The sequence below is a fragment of the Haliotis asinina genome, chromosome 2, assembly GCF_037392515.1.
Source record: "Haliotis asinina isolate JCU_RB_2024 chromosome 2, JCU_Hal_asi_v2, whole genome shotgun sequence".
In the NCBI taxonomy this organism is placed as follows: domain Eukaryota; kingdom Metazoa; phylum Mollusca; class Gastropoda; order Lepetellida; family Haliotidae; genus Haliotis; species Haliotis asinina.
The window spans coordinates 79,663,070-79,676,852 of NC_090281.1; the positions used below are offsets into that span (position 1 = coordinate 79,663,070).

General features: G+C 36.8%; 1 protein-coding gene across 1 annotated transcript in view; it reads left to right on the forward strand.

Moving 5' to 3' along the window:
* The window catches only part of LOC137274401 (neuronal PAS domain-containing protein 2-like), a 100,932-nt gene that overhangs the window by 4,375 nt on the left and 82,774 nt on the right, over positions 1-13,783 (forward strand). The window contains exon 2 of the mRNA XM_067807572.1: positions 1,906-2,063. Coding sequence (XP_067663673.1) covers positions 1,906-2,063 — 158 coding nt within the window. The remainder of the gene's footprint in view (positions 1-1,905; positions 2,064-13,783) is intronic.

Sequence of the window (13,783 nt, forward strand, 5' to 3'; positions counted from 1 at the left end):
TCAGCATAAGGAAATGGAATTGTTTCTTTAAACCTGTCAGCTTGAATTTTACACTAGCATGGGGCAGTGGTAGCCCACTTGAGTGGCAGCCCAGTGGTTAAAGCGTTTGCTCACCTTGCTGAAGACCTGGATTTGGTTACCCACATGGGTACAATGTGTGAAGCCCATTGCTGGTGTCCCCCACCCTGTGATATTGATGGAAAGCAACATGAAATCGTGCTCACTCATTCTACTCACCATCTCACCCAAACTTGTATTCATTTTCCCCCAGTTTGGGTTATGTGAGTAATTTAAAGCAAGCATAGTGATGTCTGTGCAGAGGTGGGGTTGTGGGTTAGCCTAATGGTCAAATTGTTCGCTCATCGCACGGAAGGCCCGGGTTCGATTCCCCACAATGTGTGAAGCCTTTTTCTAGTGCTACCCTCAGTGATATTGCAGGAATATTGCTAAAATAGGCATAAAACTCACTCACTCACTGTTCAGATGTGACCTTCACTGTAATAGCACGAAAAAAAGGATGCTTGGAACCTTTAATGTTTAGTTAGATTGTCTGATGATCAAGTTTCTTATTACATCTATAGCCATACTGTACAATCAAAAACTGATGTAAAAGTCATACACTCATACAGTCATACAGTCATACACTCTTAAACAACACTGTATGAATGTAAGATCATGATAACAATTGTGAGTTCTAGCATGATAATAATACTGCCATCCAGTAATGTAAATGTATCAATTTAAATAGGTTTTTGATCGAAAATGCATTAACTGAAATATACCTACAATTAAAATCTAGACAATGAAAAAGGATCTGTATTTCCTTTTTTTTAACCTGTTAGTGATAAAAAGATCAGGATATTTTCAGGTAATAATATACAGTTATTTGGTTTGGAATAAATGTGCCAGACATCAGATATTTTTTTATGCCAAATAACAAACCTATGATGAATTTCAGACTTTAGAGTACTGTGTTTAGATGTTAATAGCTTATCCTTAATTTGGAATAAATATGCTAATATCTGTTATCTATAAAAACAAAATGCCAAATATGTGATTGAACTTTATAAGTTTCATTCCCAATTGTGCTTCAGTTAGCTTGGCTATTAAGTATGTGAAAAATTTGGAATCTACAATGTTTCCACGGTAACATAACTGTATTATCACCTTCCATTCCTATTAATATGAAGAAAATGTATTTAGATATATGAACAATAGTGTGAGTGGCATGATTTGTATGTGATAGCAGGTTCAGAAAATGATGGCAGCTGCAGACACTATGTTGTATTTATGGCCTATTTATGACTATGAGTCATAAGAGGCGACTAAGTACCTGCTCAGGTGGTCAGGTTCGCTGACTTGGTTGAGACATGTCATCTGTCCCCAATTGTGCGGATCGATGCTCATGCTGTTGATCACTGGATTGTCAGGGCCAGACTCGATTGTTTACAGACTGCCGCCATATTTGACTGAGTGTGGCATAAAACTAAATTCATTCACTATGGCCTATTTACTGTGAGATTTAAACTTTAAAATGCAGGCTAGTCCATCCACTCAATCATCCAAAACATTACGACCCCAAACACTCACTCACTCACTCACTCACTCCGTGAAGGTCCTGGGTAGAATAGGCCATCAGCATCCCATGCTTGCCATAAAAACCGACTATGTCGTAAGAGGTGACTAACGGGATCTGGTGGTCAGGCTCGCTGACTTGACTGACATGTCATCGGTTCCCAATTACGCAGATGCTCATGTTGTTGAACACTGGATTGTCTGGTCCAAAATTGATTATTTCCAGACTGTTGCCACATAGCTGGAATATTGCTGAGTACACTCACTCATTCACTTACTCCCTCATTCCCACTCCATGTTTTGTTATCTGTTTCTGTTGTTGTTGTACAGGCTGTCACGAAATAAGTGTGAAAAGATGCGTCGAGATAGACTTCAAGCCTATGTGCAACAGCTGGCCTGTAAAGTACCCCTGGTGGCCATGTACGACAAAAAACTCGACAAGTGCAATATTCTGCGTCTCACTGTTGCCTATCTTAGAATGCACATAGGTAAGTTGTCTTGTCTGTTCGTCTGTACATCATCTGCTGTGTCTTATCTATACTTATGATTTTCTTTTGTTATTAATAAAAATCAGGTTAGAATTACTCTTCAGTAACCCATGCTTGTCATGAAATTGGATTGCATCATCACCCAAGTGCATAGATCAATATTCATGATGTTATTCACTGGATTGTCTGATCCATACTTGATTATTTACAGAGTGCTGCAATATGCCTGGAATATTACTGCCTTCTCAGGAACTGCTGAATCGTTGAAACAATCACATAACTATTTAACCAATGACGACAGTCAAGTCTGACAATGCTGCCATTGCCATTGATGTTAAAACTGCTTGAACTGTTAAACAGTGGTCTTTACTAATGAAAGAAGCAAGCCATGCACATCAAAATGTGAATGTACAGGAATAAACATAGGATGCGTTTCTGCGGCTTTCCTGCATATGAATTGCAGCAGACAGAAATACGGGTTGCATCCTGTGGATACAATATAGTTGAAAACTCTGCATAAAAAATGGGTATTCGGCCTATGTGAATGCAATAAATATTGTTATCATTCGTTGCAGTCTCACAAAGGCTATTAAGTAAATCAGTTTAATCCACTTGCTGTAATAAGTTCAACCAATTATAACATGTTTTTCTCAAAATCTTTTGTTTGGTAACACTTGGTTTTGATTTTCATTCATAATTATAAATGGTCATGTTTCAGAAAAAAATTATGAGATTATTAAAACAGTTTATCAATGTCCAAATTAAGTAAATACATTAAGCGGAAAATTCCCAACTCCCAATCTAGTAAAAGGGACCCACCTATCAAGTATCAACCCCAAAATAACTAGGTAGGTCCACCAACAACAATACCTAGGTATATCCCTTTATGCACATTGCTTCATGATTCCACCTACCTTTGTTATGTGCATGGTACTTTTCGTTTCAAAAACTGCATTGCAATGAATGTCTTGGAAGTGTTTCTATCTGTGACTTCTAGTTATATGATGGTGGTGTCATATGGTGCATAACAATATAATATGAGTGCAATGAGATGCATCACCTTTACCTCATAAGATCATATTTACTTCCTTCCATGCAGGTGAATCACAACACTGGAGCTTTTGATTATGAATCTCAGACAGTGAAGACAGGATACTGCATGGAAGAAACATTATAAGCTTGGACGAAATTATAATGATGGCTCTGCTATGTATAATCAACCCAGAAATAGAGAATCTGTTTCAGCTTGTTGATGAACAATCTCCTCTATTATCCAGTGATAGGGATAGACCAGTGTTTATACATCAATATAACATAACTTTACGGTAATGTAGCCTGTGTATTATGATAGAAGCTCTTCAGAGTGACGTTAATATATGAGTGTTGTATCACGATCCAATGCTGTATTATCTTGTCATTGCATCCCTAATGACTGCACTAGTTGACATCAGGGATGACAGGACAATATATAGCACTTATCAAATGACTTGAAAGTGTATTATGAGATATTTTCAGCGACGCATGTGAGTCATTCTCAACCAAATATCGCATGATACATACAAATGGTTTTCAGTAAAGGTTTCATCACACAGATCTGACAAACCGCACCTCTAGGTATTCATGATGTTGATGTCTCCGCGTCACTGCTTCATGGGTAAATACTGCCGAAGACAACTCACTCACTCACTCACTCACTCACTCACTCACTCACTCACTCACTCACTCACTCACTCACTCACTCACTTACTCACTCACCAGCTTCTGCAATATTGCAATTAAGACAGATAAAGTGCATTGTAACACATGAAGTTATAAGAAAATAGTGATCATAGGTTTCTTGCATGTCTAAAGGAGGCAATTCAAGCAACAGAGAATTACTGTATAGAATAGTCTAACTGGTGAATAAGGTTGTCATCGGATCGGAAACCAAATCCTCTGTTGATTATTAGAGGACCAGTGGTGAATGATTATTAATAATGATAAAAAAAAATCCATTTTTAATGTAAGGCAAGGCTGATTTTATTTCTTGTTTTACAGATTTTTGAGGAGGGAAAACAATAAAAATAAAATCACTAGTCAAAGTAATATTCCTTCTAAATGCTAAAGTGTATATGGGCCAAAATACATATTCCTTTACTTCATTAAGGGTGTTATGCGAAAATAACAAAATTCTGTATGTTTTTTACAATCAATAATCATTTTAAATTCTTTTGATCATTTTCTTATTATTTTCGATCATCGGAACACCACTACCGGTAAAGTTTTGTTTTTTTTCGCCTAAGTCTCTGCTGTCTAGGTCTCATATTTCATGTTAACCTTGTACCGTAATAGCGTGTATTACTCTAGTTTGATTTCACATCATCTTTGCTGGTTTAGTTGTTTAAAAAACAATCCCAACCAGTAAACAACAGCGTAATAAAAAGTCCCAAATTTCTTAAACCTTAGATGTCATCACTCACTTGTCTCATCACTTTTCTCTTTAATCTTTGTTCCTATGGTTACCAAGTATCATGTTATTGCCATGGGATATGACTAACGTGCTGTAATTGATCCTGATGATAACACATGTTTGAACCCAGACTTTGATAAAGTAAAACACATTATTTAGTATCGTACAGAAATACCACATAGGTAGTCTATGCTGTTGTATTTGTTTTCTCTCATGATTTGCTGATTGGAAGCGACTCATGAAAGCACAGGGTAGAATAGGCCTTCAGCAACCCGTGCTTGCCGTAAAAGGTGACCATGCTTGTCGTAAGAGGTGACTAACAGGATCAGGTGGTCAGGTTCGCTGACTTGATTGACACGTCATAGGTTCTCAACTGTGCAGATCGATGCACATGCTGTTGATCACTGGATTGTCTGATCCAGACTTGATTATATACAGACCGGTACTATACAGCCGGAATATTGCTGAGTGTGGCGTAAAGCTAAACTTAGTCAGTGTATTTGTTATCTGTTCAGGCAGTATTTGTTTTTTTATACCAAGGGTGTTAAAGACAACCTGATGAAGGTTATGTGAACAGACTGTCTATGTTTGGTAATGAAGCCAGGTGGATTTATATAACATACTCACAAGTCCCAATGTACCAGAGATAACTGCACCTGCACCTGCTTTTGTTTGCAGAAAGAACATTACAGATGTCAGTGAGTAAGGTGTGACACTGAGTTAGGTCTTAGTATGTACATTGCTCTAAATCTCCTGACCATAACATTTCTGAAATGTATTAAATCCTAAATTGACAGAGGTGTATGGCACATCTCTTCTAATGCAATTTTTTAAATATGTACCACACTCAAGCAAAGATGAAGTCAGATGACAGATGTTTATGTATACAAAGAGACACAGCTGCATGTTGCCAAAACAGGAAGTTGGGAATTAACTCCCTTGACATTTTTGGAGGAAGTGGGATGTAAAGATGGTAACTTTTCTGGCTCCACTGGGACTTGAAAGCAAAGAATGTGTTTGGAAGATATAAGGGACAGATGCCATGCAATACAACTGTGTGTACTTGCCATGACAGCAAGTGATGAATCATAATGATGATCATCATCATTGTACTTAATGCCTTACTCATGGTTGTCTTAGACTCTTAGAAAGAGGGTGGTAGGGTAACCTAGTGGTTAAGGCATTTGTTTGACACTGAATTACCAGGTTGATTCCAGACATGGATATAATGCGTAAAGCCCAATTCTGGTGTCCCTCACCTATATATTTCTGGATTATTGATAAAAGCGGCATAAAACTGTCCTTACTCTTGGATGACCACATTCAATGATCCTTGCTGGAACCACGGTGGCGATCTTCATGAACTTTTCTCATTTACCCAGACAGAGACAGGTTTCAGCCACAAAGGTGAAGCTAGTTTTTGGAGGATAGCATAATGATATTTATCTGTATGATATTGTATTCAAGTAATTGGTAATTTGAGCTTGAGAACTCCTCAGAATCAGGTTACAGTAGTGTGATATACTGTAACATGATACAACCACCCACATATCTCAAGACGTTATCTCCAGTGCCACAGATTCAAGTGTTCAGTAATGGTGGAAACTAATGAAGTTATTTGTCTTCTATCATGTCCTGCCATCAAGCAATGCTTATGGCACTGCCATTTGATATATAGATGATTCATTCCTCAATCTTTATGTTGTGCTACTGACTTCTCTCTGATTGTGTAGGTGAGATCAGCAGCATGTAACCTCTGTATTAGTGGAGAACGTTCGATATTATCTACTCTGCCAAAGAATTTCTTTTCATCATTATTTGCTACACATTAATTCCTCTTTATCGATTATTTATCCATACTAGGTTTATGTTCTTTTTTAATTTTTGTTCACAGTTTGAATGTCATCATTTGTGTTTTTGAAAATTGAAAATACACACGTGTTAGGTTACCAGATGAAATTCTACAGTAAACTTCAGGTGTAACAAACTCAAAGAAACCACCATTTTTAGTTTTTTAAACACATTTTAAATGTGATATTTAAGTCATATCAAGGCAACTAGTATATGCTCTAGGTGTCTTTTTTCCCCTCGATCATTGGATGTCAACAGCACATCAATCTTAACTCCCTGGGCACATACAACTCTTGCAGCTACTTAAGCAAAACAGGTTATTGTGTCAAAATGTACAGCAGTTGACTTGGAGTGCATTTAGGCCGATCATTGTTGCCATCAGTCTTTGTAAGCATGTTTGTTATAGAAGTAGTCTGTTCTGTATGTTACATCTTGTATGGACATAAAGGAATGGTTTATGCCTTATCTTTTTGGTATTCGTTTAATGACCCATATCCGTGAAGATCCAGGTCAGAATTGATCTTCATCCACCCATGCTTATTGTAAGAAGCGACTTTAACAGGATCAGGTGATCAGGCTTGCTAACTTGGTTCACACACGTCATCATATCCTATTTGCTTAGACTGATTTTCATGATCTTGATCACTGGCATGTCCGAAGTAGAATTGATTATTTACAAACAGCTGCCATATAGCTAGAATATTGTTGAGTGCAGTGTTAAACAACAATCAATGAAAACAAACAAAATGTTCAGGCCCTTTCGGATTAAGCCCTTGTGAATGATATCTCCCCAGGAACTTGTACTGGTAGTCACTCCTTTGAGCCTAATGTCTTTGAATGGCATTTAGAGTTGATACACATTATTGGAGACATTTATGAATAACATGCTGTCTTATATGAGGCACACAATATTTTGGAATATATCCTTATTCATATATTCTGTGGGGTTGTAGGTTGAGAATGTCATTAGCAGATAAAATCTGACCTTAATCCCTTTGGTCACCGTCACTGGTCTTTGGTCCCCTTCTCTGGTATTTGGTCCCCTTGTCTGGTTGTGACATCATGGTGATTCAGGAGTGTGTTCTGTTATGACTCTTAATTGGTCATCAGCAGTCTATTCAGGACTTTGAGATTCTGGGTTAGATTGTCCCCTAGCAATCTATTCTGGTCATGGAATTCCACACCAGCATATTCCGCTCTAAACTAGTTTATTTTTCTGGATTAGACAGGTCCCTTCTCACATATTCTGGTTATAGTGAGTTCATGTAAGATACATCCCAAGTAAATGAATTTGATCAGTATTAGGAGAAATGTTTTAGATGGTTGATCACTCTCAGCAGAGTCATGAATAAAGATCTTTAAAACCACTCACACAGAAGCATGTTAATATTTGCGTTAGATATTTGACTATGTGCTATATTATGTTTTTCATTACTATATACCTGTCTGCAAATATTTATTATTATTTATTATAATCAGAATTTCAGCATGGGAGAGACATTAAATTCGACAGACAATTAAAGTATAATACAAACCTGTCTGACAGGCTAACATGACCTACTTCAGCATCTTTTATACGCCTGTAATGTGTTTTTGGGACAACTGGGCTTTTATATTTTTCAAGGTTGATCTCACTGTTATTTCATGAAATTTCTCTGCATCTACATGTGGTGGACAGGAGTTTGTGAGGTGTAGCTGCTCTGGACACTGTTAGCAAGTGTCAAACAAACAGGTGTAAATAGCTATGCCACATGGTTTTTTTCATATTACAGATAACTTAAAACATTAAAACAACATTGTCCGATAGCTGGCAGTCTACTGATTTCAGATCACTTTTCCTTTTGTAAATCAGACCATAAATAAATATTTTAGGGGCAATTAAAGTGTCGCAATTCTGGGTCCAGGTTTGAATCAAGTGTGATCATAATTACAGGAAAATCGTGGACCACTTTTTTCGTCAAAAATATCTTAATTTTTTCATAACTTTGCTGTTTTGGGGTGTATTTAAACATAATTTGACACATAGGGTAATTGGATACCCCTGATTTCATTTTTGGCATTCAGATTCAGATTAATTCAGATACATGTAATGGATTAAGAGTTATTTTATATATTTAAGCACAAAATTAAGTGAACAGCGCATGCCCAAGTAACATGGACCATGACTCCAGGGGAAGCACACTGTCTACAACTCTGGAATTCATACAAAGATGACTCTTAAATGTCATTAAACACACTCATATTTTTTAAACATTTTTATTCATCTGTTCATATTCTTGATGTACTCCACCACTGTAAATGCTTCAAAGCCATGCTGAAGTGCAACAGTCGCTACCTCAATAGTTTTAAGTGTTAGTGACTATAACTGATGTGAAATTGTCACCCACTATTGTAGATTAAGTCATTAAGTGAAATTTCATGAAATGACTGAAGTATATTGATTGTTACACAAAATGACATGAAATGGCTAACCCTCTGTGTCATCTCACAAAATGACTGAAATGTTTAGTCATTTCACGAAATCATTACCAGACTGTTACATATATATCCCCAGGACATAGTGTCTGTCAAAGATGATCTATTCCTCATCGAAAAGGTTCCATTCAGAGCAAACAATGCAAGTGTAGATGTACAATGGGCAAATCTATCTGTTTCTTGGGAATAATCCCTCTGGACAAATAAAGGAACAGTTTCACAGCATGAACAGGTAGTTCCACCTCCAGCATGACTTGTATCATCTAGAACAGTGGACTTGAATACTTTGATAGTCTCCTGGCTCAAGGTACGAATAGATTGATGTTTATGACAAGGTAGCAAGGATGAGTCGACTTATTGATTTTCTCCAGCTTGCAGTCTTGTGTGGGTTTGTTGTTGTAAACGACCTTGGATGGTACGGATAAGGTTTATTTATATATAGCCAGAGGCTTTGCCACTGATGGTCTTGCAGCAGATGGCACCGCATGACAGAAGTTTTGGTAATAATTCTTGGTAGCATTGATGGTATCACAGTTTTCATGTCCCAAACGTGTTGATGAATTGAAGCATCTGGTGAAAATGAAATTAGTTGAATAACTCTGAAGTTTCTTAAAGGACTTGATTACTTGAAGGTTTAATGAAAGGATGAAGAAAGAATCAGCTTGATGTTTTGGTCATGATCAAATAACTCTGATTTTATGACCTTGGTCGGCAATGTCATAGCAGATGACACCAGATGAAGGAGACATTTTCCCTGGTGGGAGAAGCTGACCTTTGTGAGAACAGCTGAGGGAGAGTCAACGCTATGTGGGAGGAAATTAGTGAAGGTCTTCAGTATCCACAGCTTCACTTAATGAAACTGATGAAGCATGGTTTTGCTGGATGTTAGATTGAATGTCACATTTCAAAACAAGATTTTCAGCTCAAACGCAGGATTTTAAGAGAGAGAGTTAATATTGCAGCTTATCAAGTCAGGCAAACCTGAAAGCGTATGTATACTGTGGGGTCAAGACAGAGTGATGATCATTGACTAGACGTAGAAGGGGAATTGAAATGATGGCATACACAGACAGTGGACTGATGAGTTCACCTTGGCACATCGTAACTGTAATCATGACATACAACGAGACAGATCATAACTAGATTAATGACATGCTGCTAAACAAATCACAACTGGAATCATGACATGCAGCTAAACAGATTGTAACTAGAATCATGACATGCAGCTAAACAAATCGTAACTAGAATCATGACATGCAGCTAAACAAATCATAACTAGAATCATGACATGCAGCTAAACAGATTGTAACTAGAATCATGACATGCTGCTAAACAGATTGTAACTAGAATCATGACATGCAGCTAAACAAATCGTAACTAGAATCATGACATGCAGCTAAACAAATCATAACTAGAATCATGACATTCAGCTAAACAGATTGTAACTAGAATCATGACATGCAGCTAAACAAATCGTAACTAGAATCATGACATGCAGCTAAACAGATTGTAACTAGAATCATGACATTCAGCTAAACAGATTGTAACTAGAATCATGACATTCAGCTAAACAGATTGTAACTAGAATCATGACATTCAGCTAAACAGATTGTAACTAGAATCATGACATGCTGCTAAACAGATTGTAACTAGAATCATGACATGCAGCTAAACAAATCGTAACTAGAATCATGACATGCAGCTAAACAAATCATAACTAGAATCATGACATTCAGCTAAACAGATTGTAACTAGAATCATGACATGCAGCTAAACAGATTGTAACTAGAATCATGACATGCAGCTATACAGATCGTAACTAGAATCATGACATTCAGCTAAACAGATTGTAACTATAATCATGACGTGCTGCTAAACAGATTGTAACTAGAATCATGACATGCAGCTAAACAAATCGTAACTGGAATCGTGACATGCAGCTAAACAGATTGTAACTGGAATCATGACATGCAGCTAAACAAATCGTACCTAGAATCATGACATGCTGCTAAACAGATTGTAACTAGAATCATGACATGCAGCTAAACAGATTGTAACTAGAATCATGACATGCAGCTAAACAAATCGTACCTAGAATCATGACATGCTGCTAAACAGATTGTAACTAGAATCATGACATGCTGCTAAACAGATTGTAACTAGAATCATGACATGCAGCTAAACAAATCGTAACTAGAATCATGACATGCAGCTAAACAAATCATAACTAGAATCATGACATTCAGCTAAACAGATTGTAACTAGAATCATGACATGCAGCTAAACAAATCGTAACTAGAATCATGACATGCAGCTAAACAGATTGTAACTAGAATCATGACATTCAGCTAAACAGATTGTAACTAGAATCATGACATTCAGCTAAACAGATTGTAACTAGAATCATGACATTCAGCTAAACAGATTGTAACTAGAATCATGACATGCTGCTAAACAGATTGTAACTAGAATCATGACATGCAGCTAAACAAATCGTAACTAGAATCATGACATGCAGCTAAACAAATCATAACTAGAATCATGACATTCAGCTAAACAGATTGTAACTAGAATCATGACATGCAGCTAAACAGATTGTAACTAGAATCATGACATGCAGCTATACAGATCGTAACTAGAATCATGACATTCAGCTAAACAGATTGTAACTAGAATCATGACGTGCTGCTAAACAGATTGTAACTAGAATCATGACATGCAGCTAAACAAATCGTAACTGGAATCGTGACATGCAGCTAAACAGATTGTAACTGGAATCATGAGATGCAGCTAAACAAATCGTACCTAGAATCATGACATGCTGCTAAACAGATTGTAACTAGAATCATGACATGCAGCTAAACAGATTGTAACTAGAATCATGACATGCAGCTAAACAGATTGTAACTAGAATCATGACATGCAGCTAAACAAATCGTACCTAGAATCATGACATGCAGCTAAACAGATTGTAACTAGAATCATGACATGCAGCTAAACAGATTGTAACTAGAATCATGACATGCAGCTAAACAGATTGTAGCTAGAATCATGACATGCAGCTAAACAGATTGTAACTAGAATCATGACATTCAGCTAAACAGATTGTAACTAGAATCATGACATGCAGCTAAACAGATCGTAACTAGAATCATGACATGCAGCTAAACAGATTGTAACTAGAATCATGACATGCAGCTAAACAGATCGTAACTAGAATCATGACATGCAGCTAAACAGATTGTAACTAGAATCATGACATGCAGCTAAACAGATTGTAACTAGAATCATGACATGCAGCTAAACAAATCATAACTAGAATCATGACATGCTGCTAAACAGATTGTAACTAGAATCGTGACATGCAGCTAAACAAATCGTAACTAGAATCATGACATGCAGCTAAACAAATCATAACTAGAATCATGACATGCTGCTAAACAGATTGTAACTAGAATCGTGACATGCAGCTAAACAGATTGTAACTAGAATCATGACATGCAGCTAAACAAATCTTAACTAGAATCATGACAGGCTGCTAAACAGATTGTAACTAGAATCGTGACATGCAGCTAAACAAATCATAACTAGAATCATGACATGCTGCTAAACAGATTGTAACTAGAATCATGACATGCAGCTAAACAGATCGTAACTAGAATCATGACATGCAGCTAAACAAATCGTAACTAGAATCATGACATGCAGCTAAACAAATCTTAACTAGAATCATGACATGCTGCTAAACAGATTGTAACTAGAATCGTGACATGCAGCTAAACAAATCGTAACTAGAATCATGACATGCAGCTAAACAAATCATAACTAGAATCATGACATGCTGCTAAACAGATTGTAACTAGAATCGTGACATGCAGCTAAACAAATCGTAGCTAGAATCATGACATGCAGCTAAACAGATTGTAACTAGAATCATGACAGGCTGCTAAACAGATTGTAGCTAGAATCGTGACATGCAGCTAAACAAATCATAACTAGAATCATGACATGCTGCTAAACAGATTGTAACTAGAATCATGACATGCAGCTAAACAGATCGTAACTAGAATCATGACATGCAGCTAAACAAATCGTAACTAGAATCATGACATGCAGCTAAACAAATCTTAACTAGAATCATGACATGCTGCTAAACAGATTGTAACTAGAATCGTGACATGCAGCTAAACAAATCATAACTAGAATCATGACATGCTGCTAAACAGATCGTAACTAGAATCATGACATGCTGCTAAACAGATTGTAACTAGAATCGTGACATGCAGCTAAACAGATTGTAACTAGAATCATGACATGCAGCTAAACAAATCATTACTAGAATCATGACATGCAGCTAAACAAATCATTACTAGAATCATGACATGCAGCTAAACAGATTGTAACTAGAATCATGACATGCAGCTAAACAAATCATTACTAGAATCATGACATGCAGCTAAACAGATCGTAACTAGAATCATGACATGCAGCTAAACAGATTGTAACTAGAATCATGACATGCAGCTAAACAAATCTTAACTAGAATCATGACATGCTGCTAAACAGATTGTAACTAGAATCGTGACATGCAGCTAAACAAATCATAACTAGAATCATGACATGCTGCTAAACAGATTGTAACTAGAATCGTGACATGCAGCTAAACAGATTGTAACTAGAATCATGACATGCAGCTAAACAGATTGTAGCTAGAATCGTGACATGCAGCTAAACAGATTGTAACTAGAATCGTGACATGCAGCTAAACAGATTGTAACTAGAATCATGACATGCAGCTAAACAAATCATTACTAGAATCATGACATGCAGCTAAACAGATCGTAACTAGAATCATGACATGCACAGCTAAACAGATTGTAACTAGAATCGTGACATGCAGCTAAACAGATTGTAACTAGAATCATGACATGCAGCTAAACAAATC